At 40.2% G+C, this 17,698-nt stretch overlaps 1 protein-coding gene across 1 annotated transcript in view; it reads left to right on the forward strand.

The window, feature by feature from the left end:
- The window catches only part of LOC122801694 (cytidine monophosphate-N-acetylneuraminic acid hydroxylase-like), a 700,032-nt gene that overhangs the window by 512,336 nt on the left and 169,998 nt on the right, over positions 1-17,698 (forward strand). Inside the window, exon 9 of the mRNA XM_044071206.1 lies at positions 3,145-3,288. Coding sequence (XP_043927141.1) covers positions 3,145-3,288 — 144 coding nt within the window. The remainder of the gene's footprint in view (positions 1-3,144; positions 3,289-17,698) is intronic.

Raw genomic sequence — 17,698 nt, forward strand, 5'->3', positions numbered from 1 at the left:
CAATGTACTGTCCATTGATCACCATGAATCCACTTTTGTAAAAGAAAAAACATTTTTCATCACACAGCTTATATCTTAAGGTATGGCATCCAAATCCAGTAATGTAATCATTCCATTATATTTGGCATTCATCAGGCCAATCATTTAGTGTGATGCCCCTTTAGGTATTTACTGGTCCAAAAAAGCTGTCCAACTTTATTTCCTAGGTTCTGTTTGTGAGCCAATTTGCTATCCAGTTGGAAGTACAATGGAGCTTCCTCATCAAGAAAATCATGGGCCTAAACCATAAAAGCTGTGCATACCAGAGAGAGAGTATGGGCAAACAACAGACTAGCAGATCTCAGGGAATTCTAGTATGCCCAACTTGTTTATAGAATACAGGCAAATATGATAGAAAGTTTGGGGATAAGCTATGAATATGGCAAAAAGCAGGTGAGGCTGCACTGAAACTAATTTGAAATATTATGCATGGATTCCAAAGTATGGTCAAATATTTCCTGAGAATATGAAGGAAATTAAATGTACATAGTGCATGGAGCATCATGATTATGCTCCAATATGGGGAAAAAGCAAAACTAGTTAAGCCCTTTAGCAGCAAGACCCAAGCTTAACAAGTGTTAAGCACTCAACTAAGAGCTGTTAAGAATTAATTTCACAGTAGACACTAAGAAATGACAGTCCAGCCAGCAAATGACAGCAGTAGAAGTCAGAACAGCTATGTTTCTGCTTGCTGCCTTCACCTGCAATCTGTCACAGACTTTGTCTTAAAATCTCGCCTGGACATGTGCTGCTGTCTGTTTGATAGCTCCCTCTAGGTACTCTACCAGCTTTGAAAGCCAACAAAGTACTTTACATTTTGTTCTGTAATTAATTAGTATTACATGGAGCAGATACTGTTCCATGCACTAAAACAATTAAGATCAGGTCTCTGATAGTAACCTAGTATCATATGATCATAATCCTCTATGTTATAGAACAGGGAATGTTTTATAAATCATATGTTAATGTTAGCAGGTTGACATGGAGTGATGCATAAAATATAAAGAATGAAGGAGGGTAGAACAGGGAAGAATTTCACATAAGACTGGATCCGTCAGAGAGTAGACGAACAAGAAGTATATAAAACTGTATTAAAAAATGTTATTAAGATGAGGTGCCAGATGTTAGCCAAAAAAGTGATCTGGAGAATCTAGTTTCAAGTCCTAGTAAACATGCACTTCTTTAATGCTATGGTCCTGGACTTGGTTGACAACTTTTGCTTCTAAAGCTTCTAAATGATATAGTAACCCATCTGAGCTCTGGTTTAGGGACCATGTAGATGTACTTTCACCTTCCTTCTGTTTGTCTAGGTAGTTGATGTATTGTGGTGCTGGAGGTATGAGTCCCTGGTCTTTGACCGAAGTGATGTTTGTTGATCCAGTTCCTATGTTTGTGAGAATGTATTCCATCACTTAGAATGAGGTGGTGAGTGTCGATGCACTGTACATGGTTTAAGATGGTGTGTATTGGTGCAATTCTTATGTGGGCGTGAAATGTGCTTCTGCAGTTAGACTGAGGTGGTGTATCAGTGCACTAACTATGTTGGTGGAGGAATATTTTCCTGCACTTGGACTGAAGTGATGTGTGCTGATGCAATTCCTCTAAGAGGGAACTATGTTCCTGCACGTGGATTGAGGTCAGGTGTGGTTATGCACTTCCTCTCTAGGGGGAGAAATGTGTTCCTGCACTTGTACTGAGGTGATGTGTGTTGTTGCATTTTCTCTGTGGGGGGAGGAATATGTTCCTGCACCTTGACTGAGGTGATGTGTATTGAAGCACTTTCTCTGTGGCAGGAGGAATGTGTTCCTACACCTGGACTGAGGTGATGTGTGTTGATGTACTTTCTCTGTGGAGGGAGGAATGCGTTTATGCACCTGGTCTGAGGCGATGTGTATTGATGCACTTTTTCTGTGGGGGGGATGGGTTCCTGCTCCTGGACTGAGGTAATGTGTGTTGATGCACTTTCTCTGTGGCGGGAGGAATGAGTTCCTGCACCTGGTCTGAGGCGATGTGTATTGATGCACTTTCTCTGCGAGGAGAGGAATGTATTCCTGCACCTGGTCTGAGGTGATGTGTATTGATGCACTTTCTCTGTAAGGGGAGGATTGTGTTCCTGCACTGGTACTGAGATGATGTGTGTTGATGCACTTTCTCTGTGGTAGGAGGAATGTGTTCCTGCACTTGTACAGACATGATTTGTGTTGATATACTTTCTCTGTGAGGGGAGGAATGTGCTCCTGTACCTGGACTGAGGTGGTATATGGTTATACACTTCTTCTGATCTTATTTGTCTGTCTGTAGGCAGATGTAACACAACAAACAGCATCAGATAAAACAGCAGGGCTAAAACACAGAGTGTTGTATTTATATGGTCAACCTTTCACACAGGGCAATTTTAATAGTTCATGTGATGTAATTAGCTATTTAAAACTAGGTTTATACTATTTATTTATTTTATTTTATTTAACATTTGTTAACCGGGATAGTCCGACTTGGAATGAAACCAATTTTCAGTGGAGGCTTGGGGAGAAATGCTCCAGATGCATGTCTTTGTAACGTGGGAGGAAACTGGAGTACCCAGAGAAAACCCACACGAATGCAGGGAGGACATGCAAACTTCGCACAGAAGGCACTCAAGCCGAGAATCAAACCAGAAAACCTCTTGCTGTGAGGCGACAACACTACTGCTGCATACTACTTTTAATTTTTTTTTTGAAAAGCACCTTGCATTATTGCATGTGAAACATACTGATTTGCATTAAAATTACTTTTACTCGGTTAATTCAGCTACCTTAAGATATGTGTGTAACGACACGACTAATTTTATTCATAACTCTCCATATTCTCATTATACTCCAGCACTTTGAGAATATATCCCAATTATACACTCTAACTAATTGTGGCAGCAAGAGGTAGAGAAGGTCAGATAAGCCTTTAAAAATATAATCTATATTATATTAAGTTGGTAGTGAGTATATGATATTTAGTATAGCCTGTATAAACTTGTGCAAACTGCTGTTCAAGCTATATATTAAAAAAACATGATATACTTCTAGGACTCCTGATGACCTATATATAATGGTATATATTTTTTTCCATAAATAGGTATATCAAGGAGACAAATACTAAAATTTCAGCAGAGGAGCTTAACAATACAATAAGAAAGTTAACAACTACTGTCTCTACCTGGACCCCAAAACCAGGAGCTACGCTCGACTTAGCAAGAATTCTTCAGGACCCTACAGACAGGTAATATGATTTGAATAATCTGCAAAATGTACCCTTATTCCAAGGCTGAAATGTAAGGCATTATAGGTTCATAGGTAGGTACTAGGCTATAAGCCCTGGGGCCAATATAAGCCTAGCCAAAAAGGTTCCCTGACTTTTACCACCCAAAAAAAATATTTTCCTGTGCCCCTGTCGATCAGTGCCACAGAAGTGATCCCTGGGGTGAATTTTCTATTTCCCATCTAGTCGTCAATATTTTTCTTAAAGAGGGCCAATGAGGAGCTTTGCTTGACATGAATGAGTAGTTTGTTCCAGAGTATGGGAAGTCTCTGGGACAAGAATCTATCCCTCCAGCATGTTCTGTTTATTGTGGTGAAAAGGATTAGGTCCCTGGAGAGTGTGGTACAGAGAGATTGGGATTTCTTTAAGTGTAACATGTCCAACAGCTCTGGGTTTGACATAGCTTTTGTATGTTAGGCAGAGATTGCCTCTGAGTAGGCAATATGCGAAGGAGTAGAGCTGGAGTTTTTTGAGAAGGTCTGCGTGTAGCATCTGTTTGAGGCCAGTAATCCTCTTAGTGAGATATTTCTGTGGCCTTTCCAATTGTTGTAGGTGTCTTGTAAGATACATTCCAAACAGGGCATTGTACTCTATAAAGGGTCTAATGAGGGATCAGTAGAGAGGAACAATGCCCTCCTTTTTTCTATAGGAGAACCCTTCTGTGATGAGGTGTGTCGCATAGAAGGATTTCCTGAGTACTGTGGTGATGTGGTTATCAAAGGAGAAACTACTGTCCACCTGTGTCTCGAGGTCTCTTATCACACTGTCAGTGTTTAATGATCTACCACCTATGTGGTAGTTCATGGGTACTGACTTTTTCCCAAAGGGGATGACAATGCACTTCTTGGCATTGAGCTTGAGACCATGACTTTGACACCAAGCATCTGTCTCTGTGATGCCCTTTTGTAGAATGTCTACATCATTAGGTGATTTTATTATGGCTCCCAGTTTGTAGTCATATGCGAACTTTGTTATCCAAAGACCTTCTGTGTTGGCCTGCAATTCAGAGAAGTAGATGCCGAACAGGAGAGGACCCAGGACCGAACCCTGTGGTACTCCACTCATCACTGGTCTGAAGTTGGACTTGGAGTCAGCTACTTTTACTGTGTGGGGTCTGTCAATGAGCCAGTTGGTCACCCATCTTGTGACATAAGGATTTATGCCCAGTTTAGTGAGTTTGTCTATAATTCCAGAATGGGGGATGGTATTGAAAGCCTTGGCGAGGTCAAGATAGGCTGTGTGCACTACCTTGCCCTCGTCTACAGCTCTGGTGACTGCTTCAAAGAAGTCAATCAGGTTTAGTAGACATTATCTATATTTTACAAACCCAAACTGAGTGGGGTCCAGGGCTTGGAGGTTACCTATGTATTTTTTTATAAGCTCCAAGATGATATGTTCCATGGCCTTGCAGACTAGGCTCGTCAGGCTAATGGGGTGGTAGTTTCTGGGTCCATGGTGGCACTCCCTTTATGGAGTGGGATAACCATTGCTGTGTGCCATTCAGTAGGCACATAGCCTGAGGTGAGGCTATGATTGAACATGGTATTTAGGTGGGGTGCCAGTTCATTCTGTAGTTCGTGTAGTACGCAGCCTGGGATGTTGTCTGGTCCCATGGATGCTGTATTCTTGGCTTTGGAGAGTGCAGTCTTTACTTGTTCATCCGTGATTACAGGGGCTTTGCATTCTTCCAGGATTAAGACAGGCCCTTTGGATGGTGAGAGGGGGGTAAATTAGCACTGAACCTATCTGCCAGGATGTTGGCAATATCGGTTGGTTCTGTATATTTAGTGCCATTGTGCTGTAGTGTTGCCATTGAGATTATTGACATAGCTGTACAATGTTTTGTGGTTGTCTTTGAAATCAATGGCAATTTTATTTTCATAACTGGCTTTGGAGGATTTTATGAGGGATCTCAGCTTCTTGCTGACGCTGACCAGGGAGTTCCTCCAATCTTGGGATTTTACTCTTTTTTGCAACAGCTTCTTCCTTCTGTTGTAGAGTTTGTTTATAGTACGGGACCACCAGATTGACTTCCTTTTTTTGGAGAATAGCATTTTGGTTCTGTTGGGGATGGCATGATCCATGCACTCGTGTAAGTGCTTATACAGTGCATTTGTGTAAGATTCAGCAGTCGTACCTCTATTTTCCATCTGCATGGGTGTTGTGAAGTTTACCACTTCTGTCTTAAGAAGCATGAAGTTGGCTTTGGAGTAGTTTTTGATGGTGGTTTCCTTAATGGGTGGTGTGGGTGGGATATGTGTCTAGGGTGATTAGCTTGTGGTTGGATCTGACCAGCAAGGAGGTGACCTCTGGCATGGAACATTGGTTACCCATATTGGTAATGACCAGGTCTAGGATATTGCTGCCCCTGGTGGGGGTGTGGACAAGCTGATTCAAGGCATTGGACTTTATAAATTCCAGAAAACGTTGAGCAAATGAGTTGGTACATGAGTAGTTTTCCCAGTTGATGGTGGGGTAGTTGAAATTGCCCATAATTAAGGTATCTTAATATTTTCCAGTATCTTAAGAAATGAAGAATGGGAATCCTGGGGCATGGTGGGGGATCTGTAACAATCTACAACCTGGATTGCAGTTTTGCCCAGTGTTAGTTGCACTTGGATAATTTCAGATGCATTATGTTGAGCAACTAGCCTGGAGGTGTGGATATCCTTAATGAATATGGACACACCTCCACCTTTAGTGTTTCAGTCCAGGTTAGGTGGCCGAAAGGTGTGGTATGAATTATAGCCTGGTAATGCAGGGGTGCTCCCTGGAGGCTTGAACCAGTTCTCTGTCACTGCACAGATGTCGATGTTCTCCATTTTAAGGAGTGCCTCGAGTGAGTGCATTTTGAGGTGTAGACTTCTAGCATTGAGTAGCATTACCCTCAGAGTTTGCTTGCATGTACCTGTTATGGTGGTGAATTTGACATATGAACCTTGCCTAAAAAAGGCACTATAGGGGTGGCAAGAGCTTTAGTCAGTATCCAGAATCCCAGGGGTGACAGGTGCAGGCCATTTCTGGCAAAGCATCGTGGTCTGTCGACCATGTCATTCTAGGCAGACAGATACTGGATCCCCTTAGAATAACACCAGAAGCTTAGCCAATTGTTGAAGTCAATCATTTTGTCCTTGTACTGTGGTATCATTCTGGGCAATGGCAGGATGCTACTCAGGGCTAGGGTCATACCTGCCTTGGCTACAAGATCCAAGAGCTCCTCCGTATCTTTTTTCATGTAGTCCAGGGAGGTACATCTCAGGTCATTCACACCAACATGGACAATGGCAGTCACATTTGTACTTGTTGTGGAGTGACTTGAGTGTGTACATTATGTGGCGGATCCTGGCACCCGACAGGCAGCTGACAGTAACTTTCCCCTTGTTTAGCCTGGTGAGTGGGACATCAGTGTGCCTGACTATAGAGTAACCTATGACTAGTATGTCGGGTACGTTGTTTTGCCTTATGTGCTGAGGTGGAGTGGCACACTGATTTTGTGGGCTATGTGTCATCTGGGTAGTGTTGGGTTGGTGGTTGTCTGCATTTCAGCTTGGGAGGTCTCTGTTGATTGGGCAAATTTTTATTGAGAGCCACTGTAAATGTGGGGGTGTGCTTTGTGTTTCTATGTGTGGGTTTTGGTAGTTTGGGTTTTGAAGGACTATGCATTGAGTGTGGGGTGGTGCAGGTGTTAACCTTCTCCTCTTGACTGTCTAGTCCAGTCTTGGCTGGAGAGAGCTTGGCTTCCAGTTTGGCTATATAAGTGCAGCTCTCACAGGTTGTAGTGTTGGGTGGTAGGAGGAGAGGGTTATCAGTGTACATGAGGCAATTGCTACTTTGCCCCAAGATGCCCAGATTCATCAGGTGGACAGGAGAAAACACCAGGAACTGACTCATGGACATGCCTGGATAGGTGCTTATTTATTTAAGTACTAAGAACTGTTTTCCTCTTGACAAGTGAAGAAAGTCGAGTGCTGTAGTAATTTGTAGTTTATTTAGTTTTACTTTAAAAATGTATATCAGAAAAAAAACATAAATGTGAGAAACATGCATTCTTCAGAAACTCATCTAATATGGTCAGTGGTTTCATTCTCCAAAGTAGGGTTCTCTCTTTCTGTGTAACATAATATGATATGTTAAGGCAGTACACTAGTTAACAGCCAAGATGGAAGTATGCATAGTACATGAATATCGATGTTATTAAAGTAGTCTGTAATTGTTGTGATAGCAATTCATTTGTTAAACTGATTTCTGCAGAATGTCAGCAGATACCCCTGAGTTAAAAAAATGGGACTATACTTTTCTTTTATTAATTTAAGATCATTGTAGCATAGCAATGTTGTATTTTTTTCTAACCTCATCCATTGACTTCCCTATTTGCACTCACCTGAACCATTCTTTCCATAGGACGGGGGACAGATGTCTGGCTTTCCTAGGTTAGGCAAGAGCTCCACTGCATATTCATTCCTGCCTGAGTATTCCCACCAGAACAACTGATACCCAGGGTGATAGTCTGGAGGTAAAGAGAGGGCTACCGTTCTGCTCCTGAGGATGAGCCTACCTGGCCTTGGTGGGTGTCCCTTTCCCTTGCAGCAGTTCTCTGAGCACTGCTGCATGCTGCCTTCCACAGTTAGCATGCCTCCACATGCTGCCTTCACCAGCTTGAATGCATCTACATCATGGCAGCACGTGCTCACATTCTCTTGTTATACAGGTGTGACATGTAGTACTCCGGAAACGTGTCAACCAAGTGGTGAGCAAGAGCTAACACCTTCCCCTAAAACAGGTGACCCAGCAGCAGGCACTGACTGCCATCCTCACCTACCTGCTCTGTCAGGTGCTCAAATCACTAAATAAACTTAGATTGCTTGGGCCATAGTAAGGGTAAGGGCTTTATCTCTCTACACCACTGGTTCTGGCTATAGCCGCCATTGACATGTCCTGATTTCCCTTAGTCCACTGGGAATATAAGATTTTCGGAGCCATGTAGAATATTTTGCTGTATTACTTCATCTCTGAGAAATAATTCCAAATGTTTACAAAGCACAGAACTGAAACTAATGTACTGATACCTCGCTATATAATAGTTCATGCCACTTTTCTATTCAAGGTGCTGATATGAGCCAGTTCACAGTACTGGGGGATTGTACTTGGACTCAGTAATAATGATTCAAGGAGCTGCAAAGGAGGCATTTAAATGATCTGCAAATTCCTTGATAACTTGAGGTGCATGTTATCAGTCCCATTCATTCGCTGATGCTGATGTTATAAAGAACTTTCAAACTCAATATCATAAAGGCAATTTCACTAACAAGCATTCTGTATCCGTGGAAAAACGTATCACTGAGAGCTTGTGCAGTTAATCTTCTGTTCCATGCATTACTGTACATTGAGATATAACAGAAGTAAATAAGATATATTACCCTGCAGGTAAATTAATAACAGGTAAAGTCTTACCACAAAAACACATGGTAGTAAGAGAAAAGAAGGGGATAAATTGAATGCCATTTTGGAAGTATTGAATAGAGAAAACTATATAGCAATTAAGACAAGAAGTGTCACTGTTAGAAAAGAATAGAAGAGGGAAGAGATCAACAAAAATACTCAGAAAGATAAACATGATAAAAGCAATGTGCAGTATCAGAACAGATCAGGATCTACCATGCACTATCGTTAATAATAAACTAAAAATATCAGCACAAGCAGAAAGACATAGAAGATACGCAGATAAATATAAAGGAAAATGACAAAATAAGCAATTTATTGATGACCCAGAAAAGTTTTATAGCAAACTGGGAAACAAGGTAAAAGAAATTGAAACACCACCAATAAAGAAGAAAGATACATTTTGGAGAAATATCTATGAACATCCTATAAAACATAACAAAGATATTAAATGGATAGAAGAAGTAAAAGAAAGAATAAGCATTTCAAATGTACAGGATATGAAATGGGATGAAGTAACAGCTAGAGAGATTGAAATAAAGTTAAGAAAAGCTCCAAACTGGCCAGGCCCAGATGCAGTACCTAACTTCTGACTAAAAGTATTAACATCTTTACATGAGATTTAGCCATGAGTAAGAGCTTTTTGCATGCAGACCCCAAACAGACATCAGCCTGGTTAACAACAGGAAAAACAATACTCCTACTTAAGAGTGAACCTGCAAGCTATTCTAAAAACTATAGATCAATAACTTGCCTTCTGATGATGTATAAGCTATACTCTACAATTGATGCTGACAGAGTTTATAGTCATTTAGTAGAAAACTCAATCATAGCGATAGAACAAAAGGGTAATAAAAAACGTCCTATGGAACACAGGATCTTTTGTTGTTAAATAAAGTTAGAATGGAGAACTGTAAAAGGGAAGAATCTGAGTATCACATGGACAGACTACAAAAAAGCATTTGGCAGTATCCCACATTTATGGATTAGAGTGCTTAAAATGTATAAGATACACACTACACTGATTGATCATATTACAGTGACCATGAAGCAGTGGTAAACCACTTTGCAATTAAGTCATAATAAATAACAAATTATTATTCCAGGGATAAAAATTCAAAGGGGGATATTCCAGGCTGGCTCTCTGTCACAGCTGCTCTTTTGTCTTGCCCTTAACCCATTAAGCTGTCTACTTAACAGATTAGGTCATGGCTACAATTTGGCTACCAGAAAACAACAAAGTGTAAAGACTTACCTTCTTTTTGTAGATGATTTAAAAATGTATAGTTCATCAGATGAGGAACTGAAAGCACAACTGCAAGTGGTCAAAACTTTGTCAGATGATATAAGAATGTCATTTGGTCTTGATAAAGTGCAAAAGAAACCTTTAAAGCAAGAAAGCTACAACACCAAGAAAACAGCAGTTTGGGACAGGAATGTGATATAAAAGAACTTGAGCAAGAGGGAATGTATAAATATTTGGGAATTGCTGAAGTGTCAACAATAAAACGTGAATAAATGTGAATAAAACTCAGTAAGGAATATAGGAATATTTTAGAAGACTAAAATTAATACTGAAAACAGTGTTGACATTTAGGAAGTCCAAGCTATAAACAATTTGCTCTTCTGTCCTAACTTACAGTTTTGGAGTGACTGACTGGCTCCAAAAGGTACTGGATAGGTTGGACATCAAAACAAGAATGATGTTTCATGCTCATAAAATGATTTATAAAAATCAGTGCATACTAAGACTATATATTTCCCCGTTCTGAAGGCGGTATCTGTCTCCTCAAAATTGATTACATGTATAGATCTGCAGTCATGGGATTGCATACATGTCTGCTGACCTCAGAAAACAGAAACATAGTGAAAGTTTTGAAACATAAGGAGAATACGTCTAAGATGACTTCCCTGCTTAGTTTAGCAGAAGCAAATCAGCATCAAGCCAGAATGGAAATCAAACCAGAAGTACATAAAAATCAGGCAGCAACTGAATGTGCCAAAAAACAAAAGAAAGAGTATAATATTGGGCGATTTCAATTACCCTATCATTCACTGGGAAAACTACACGAGTACAAATTCCCAGTCCCAGCGCTTCCTGGAATTCATCAACTCAAATGCCCTGGATCAGCTGGTAAACTCCCCTACCAGAGGTGAAAACATATTGGACCTGGTCATCACCAACATGGGCGACAGGTGTTCCACACCGGAGGTCAACCCATCACTGGTTAGATCAGACCATAAACTAATCACTCTGGATGTCCACACCCCACCACAACCCCCAACTAAGGAAAACACAGTAAAAAACTTTCTAAAGCAAACTTCACCTTACTTAAGACAGAGGTGGTAAGTTTCACAGCCCTCATGCTAAAGGATAACGCTGCCCAAGATGCAGAAACCTTTACAAATGCACTCTATGAGCACCTACAAGGATGCATGGATCATGCCATCCCTAGCAAAACCAAGACTCACTCCTCTAAGAGAAGGAAACCAGTTTGGTGGACCCCTGCAATAAACAGGCTATACAATAGAAGGAGGAAACTAGTTCAGAAAAAAAAGCAAATCCCAAGAAGGAAAGACATCCCTGATCAGTATCAGTAAGAAACTAAGGTCCTTCATGAAATCATCCAAGGCTAACTTCGAAAGAAAAATAGCCAAGGATTCAAAAGATAACCACAAAGCCTTCTTTAGCTATGTTAAGAATCTAAGTGGCAACTCACAGATATGCACTGAACTAGTGCAAAATAGCACAAAATATATGGAACCTACTGATATTGCCAACATCCTGGCAGATAGATTCAGTGCAAACTTCACCCCCCCCCACCTCCAAAAAGGCCCACAACAATACCAGAAAAGTGTAGTGTCCCAAAAATCACAGATGCATAGGTAAAAACAGCCCTTTCAAAAGCCAAAAACACAGCGTCAATGGGACCAGATGGTGTCCCAAGCTGCGTCTTGCACAAACTACAGAATTAACTAACCCCCCACCTAAACACGCTGTTCAACCTCAGCCTCTCCACAGGCTACGTGCCCATAGAATGGTGCACAGCAATGGTTATTCCTCTCCACAAAGGAGGGGCCACAACTGGCCCTGGTAACTATCGCCCCATAAGCCTGACTAGCCTGGTCTGCAAGGCTATGGTGCGCATCATCATGGAACTCATTAACAAAGACATTGGGGAACCTCCAAACACTTGACCCAACCCAGTTCGGCTTTGTTAAGGGCAGATCGTGCCTACTAAACCTGGTTGACTTCTTCAAGACAGTCACCAAGGCCATAGATGAGGGAAAGGTGGTTCACAAAGCCTACTTTGACCTTGCCAAGGCTTTCAACACCATTCCCCATTCAGGTATTACAGAAAAACGCACCAGCCTGAACATAAACCCCTACATCATGAGATGGGTTGCCAAATGGCTTACAGACAGAACTCACATGGTATGAATAGCAGGCTCCAGGTCCAACTCTGAACCCATCACAAGTGGTGTTCTGCAAGGCTCAGTCCTGGGACCCCTACTGTTCGGCATATACTTCTCAAAAGTACAGGCAAACACAGGAGGACTATGGCTAACCAAGTTCGCCTATGACTGCAAACTAGGAGCCATAATTGACTCTCCGGCTGACACGGACATCCTCCAAAAGGGCCTTACTGAGACAGGCACCTGGTGTCAAAGTCATGGCCTCAAGCTAAATGCCAAATAATGCATAGTCATCCCATTTGGGAAAAACAAAACACCCATGAATTACCACATAGGTGGCAGCACCCTTAATACAGAAGAGGTAATAAGAGATCTGGGGACCCAAGTAAATAGTAATCTCTCTTTTGACAATCATATTGCCAAAGTAGTTAGGAAATCCTTCAATGTGGCCCATCTAATTACTAAAGGGTTCACGTCTAGAAATAAAGAGGTTATAGTGCCCCTCTACTCGTCACTCATTAGACCCATCATAGCATACAATGCCTCATTTGGGATGTACCTCACAAGACACTTCCAACAGCTGGAAAGACCACAAAAGTACCTCACCAAGAGGATTACTGGCCCCAAACATATGTCCTATGCAGCCCGACTGAAAAAACTCCGGCTGTACTCAGTGGCATATTGCTTACTCAGAGGTGATCTCTGCCTGACTTACAAAGCCATGTCCAACTTAGAATTGATGGACATGCTCCACCTAAAGAAATCGAAGTCACTACGAGCCATGCGCTCTAGCGAGCTAAACCTCACCACAACAATAAATAAAACATGCTGGAGGGATAGATTCCTGTCACAGAGACTCCCCATGCTTTGGAACAAAATTTCAAATTACATCAGGCAGAGCCCCTCACTAACACTCTTCAAGAGAAACCTTGATGAGTGGCTGGGTAACAGAAAATACACCCCTGGGATCACTTCATTGGCTCTGCTTGACAAAGGATCAGTTAATTAATCAATGGGGCAGCAAAAGCCGCCACACTCTGGCTAGGCTTATAAATGCCCTTGGGCAGATAGTCTAGTACCTACATATGAATCTATGAACCTATAAGCTGAAGGATCAGGTGAGAAGGCAAGAAGTGTGGAAAATGCATAAATATGTTGCAAGTATAGAAAACTCTTGGAAAAACCTTGTGCTGATCAAGATCGAATGCAGGAATAGTTAAGGAGAGGTGAATTTAAACCAAAAGGGAAAAGGTTAGTATTGGTGGCCCAAGATAGTGAATTACATACATATTGGTTTACAATGTCCATTAAACATGTCGGAGAAACAGACAAATGTAGGTTTTGTAAAATAGAATTGGAAATAGTCGCACATTTTGTTGCTGGTTGTGAAGGACTGCATATTGAAAGACATAATAATGTGGCAAGACTGTTGCATTGGGGATTGTGCAAACATTATAATAATGAGGTAGCTGAAAAACACTGAAAACATGAGCTACAAAGCAGTATAGAAAATGATGAAGTTTATATCATGTGTTCACCCATTACCAGCAGTTCAAAAAATAGATGTGAGAAAAACAGATATAGTAGTCCATGAAAAGAAGACAAAAGTAGCATTGATCATTGAAATTGCTACACCCAGTGACTAGAGTGTATTATGTACAGACAGACACAAAGTTATAAAATACCAGGATTTGCAGGCAGAAATGAGGGCAATGTGGAAGAAGAATACCCAGACAGTTCCAGCAGTAGTAGGAGAAACAGATCTTATAAAAAAAAAGAGTTTACAGTCATGAATAGATATGTTACAGATACATATAACTCCATATGAATTACAGAAGGAGTCATTACTGGGCACATTGTGGGTGTTGTGAAGGATCACCTACAGAATACCGACAGCCCAAAACACCCTCACCCATATGGCCGATGCCATATGGTCGACACTCACAATATCGACAGCGCCACAACTTCACAAAAAAGGAAAATAAAATTTCCTTTTTTGTGCTAGTAGGGGGGCTTTGCCCACTGCACCCCTCATGGGGGGCTCCAACCCCCCCCCCACCTTTAATATACCAACTCCGAGATCACACTACAGTGCAAGAATGGAAATTTTTCCATTCCGCACTATTGGGGGATAACGTACCCCATTGTTGATATTCTGAATGTCGACCATATGGCATCGGCCATATGGGTGTCAGCATTGTGAGCTGTCGGCGTTCTGTATGGGACCCGTTGCGAAGAGTACTTTTGACTAACATCAATGATTGAAACAATACTAATTTCATGAACTTTAATCATACTTTGACTTAGAAATGGGGTCCATTCCCATAATGGTATTAGAAACCCAAAAGACATGGAGAAATTAAACAGATATTTTTGGGAATGTAGGCAGTACTGTGAAATAGATGGAACTTTCTTAGTGGATATGTTTAAGTGCAGAAAGTAAAATAAAAATGCTAACTGAATTCATGACTGATATCTCACAGTTTAGCATTAAGGGTTAAGGTTTCAAGCTAATAAAAAACTTTGTTTTATAATCCCAGGTTTGATTACCTCCATTTCCATTTACATACTACATAACATAGACCTAGTACTTAACCAGACATCCAACTCTATGTTTACATGCCTCACTCATCACTGCTTACTGCCTCTCCATATATGCCCTTCTTAGGGTGCCCCCTTTTAGCATATCATGCCTTCCTCACTTACATGTTCTCATATACCCCTTCCATATAGTCCCCTACAGCACCTTAAGTGCTGCATAACAAGTATCCACACACTGACACATGCAATGCATGCTAAGCTGTGACACAGATATGTGGTACAGAACTATAATTGGATGAGACTCTGTCCTACTGTTAGCTGCACTCCATCACACTGTACTCAACAAGCACATATATGGGTTTGTGCTACTACAGTGACAATCACTACTAGACTCTAATGGAGATATAAGTTCATAGGTTCTGCCCTTTCAGACCATTTTAAGCCTAGCCAATTTCCCTTCAGATGTGAAAATCTATCAGTTACAATTGTTGAGGGATCTCCTTAGTTGTTATTTAAGGATTTTCTTTTGGCTTATAGCTAGCCCCCACTGTCCTATTAGCAGTATTGTATTCCACTACTCTTTCCTTAATTTTTCACCTGGCATAACCTGCAAATTGTGACTTTCCTGTGTTCAATGGTCACTTTTTAAGCACTAGAAACATTTTATGCTTGCATGAGTGACATTTTTATTTTATGTTAGTTTAATTTGTTAACCAGGGTAGCACACTAATTCAGCTGGACAATTTTCAGTTTCAGTCTGAGGGTAAACAACAAACATAATTCTGTAAACATTAAGCAAACATAAAAAATAATAAAAAAATTACATTAGGTTTATCGTGCAATAATATGCCATGGGGTTAATGGAAAAAAGTATAGAATACATCATATTGAAGGCAATGCAGCATTTTATGTTATTCAAAAGAACACAAAGTGGAAAGAAAGGAAAGCAAGATTAGCAGATTAACAAAAAAACTAAGGGGTTGCATGTGACAGGTGGTCATCATAACAAGTTAGGAGTAGTAATTTTCAATTGGTTGGAATGGAGGAAGATCAGAAAAGTGATATAAGTTGTTTTGGGATTGTAGATTCTATTGGGATTAATTTATGGTGCATTTGCTGTAAAGACTGATTGTGAGAGGGAACTGAGTTTGAATGGTCTTCGGGTGATGCGGTTGACTAAGAAGCTTTTACATGTGGCTTCTTTAAACAATATATTTTTTGCATTCTGCTCAGAATTTGTAAAAGGGGAGATTGATTTCAGTTTTATGACAATGATTCCCTTATTTTTGGATATGGATAGTAAGATACAAGCAGTGAAAATGATTTTAGTCCCTTTAGTCTTGTATACAGGTTAGGCATACTTATATCAACCCAAGGTGAATTTGTGGACAATAACTAATAAAGAATTGAAGGAATTTATCTGGGAGGGAAAGAGGAAAAGAGTTAAGTGTGATACGTTGATCCTTCCCATAAAACACGGTAGTTTAGGTTTCCCTGATTTGAAGGGATATTTTAGAGTTACACAGTTAGGGCTCATATTTTATTAATTTATTTATCCTTTGCTAACTGGGTTAATCCCACTAAGCTAGTAGGCTCTTTACAGGCAAGACCTGAGGTGATATTTATACCACTAGGGGAAGTTTATTCAGGACTCTGGAGAATTTCCCCTACTCATTACAGCACGCATAATGCATGCGGCTAATGAGTGCAATTGTCAGGTCCATTCCTAGCAGCTGGGAGAACAGTGTGCAAAGGTGGCAACTGCAGCAGACAGAGATGAGGTGAATGCCAATTTTGTAGTAATGTTTTCAGATCTTAAGGAAAGAAAAATGGTTTGAGATACTGAAAAACAGGATCGAGTAGATGATTCAGAGAAAATCTTCAAGAGAGAAATATTTGAGGGATCGATAAGTGAGGATGAAATTAAAATTACAACCCTTCAATTGGGAGGGTTGCAGGATCATATATTGGAAACTGTTGGAGCAGAGTGAACCAGAGATGGGGAAAGATGATTTGCAGGGTGAAATACTGGAAAAGCTAAATATTAAGGAAGAAAAGCAAAATAAATCATTTGCAGAGATAGTAGGCACACAAAAAGAAGCAGAAAAGGAGAAAGAGAAGATGGAAGACTTAGAAAAGAAGAAATTTGTTATGAGAATACAAAATAAAGAAGTAGAATTAGACATCTATGAGCTTTGGGACAAGTTAGTTGTGCCTTTAGGTGTAAAGGCACAGGAGGTAAGAGTTTTCATTATAATTTAAAAAAGACACACTGTGACATTTTTTGAGACTGCTGACATCTTAGAAACTTTTTAAAAGACACAGAGAGAAAAAAATACATTTATTCTTGAAATAATTATGCTGCAAAGACTTTCTTTAGAGAAACACAGAAAAATGAATATACAGTTTCAAACAGCCAATGAAAGAGAGACTGTAAAAATATTTATTAAAACTTTTTGCAATGAAGTAAATGACATTTCAAAAGTGTTTGACAGTAGATGCCTTTGGAGAGGAGCTTGGGACTGTAAAGTGATTCTAAAAATGGAGAGTGGAAAAAGTGTACCTATTCCTAGTATTATTAATGTTGATGGATCAAGAGCTGTTGTTATATTGGGGAGCAACCAAAAACATGTTTTTCTGTGAGAGGGAGGGAGGGACATTTTGTAAGCAACTGTCATAACAAAATATGTTATGCATGTGGGGAAACTGGTCATAATGCAAAGGATTGTAAACTAGTGTGTTACAAATATGAGCAAACAGGACATGTATGGATAGATTGTGAAAAGGAGAGGAAGTTAGAATGTGAAGCTGAACATCAAAATATAAATGATAAAGAATAAAACAATTGGAAGATAAACAAAAAGAGAAGAGAGAAAGTAATGATATAAATCAGGAAGAGAGTTTGGAGAATACTCAAAAAGTGGAAGGGGAGAAAGAGTATAGAACAGAAATTTGTGATGAAGAGGATATAAAT

The sequence above is a fragment of the Protopterus annectens genome, chromosome 5.part0 (assembly GCF_019279795.1).
Source record: "Protopterus annectens isolate FY-2018-M chromosome 5.part0, PAN1.0, whole genome shotgun sequence".
Classification (NCBI taxonomy): Eukaryota; Metazoa; Chordata; order Ceratodontiformes; family Protopteridae; genus Protopterus; species Protopterus annectens.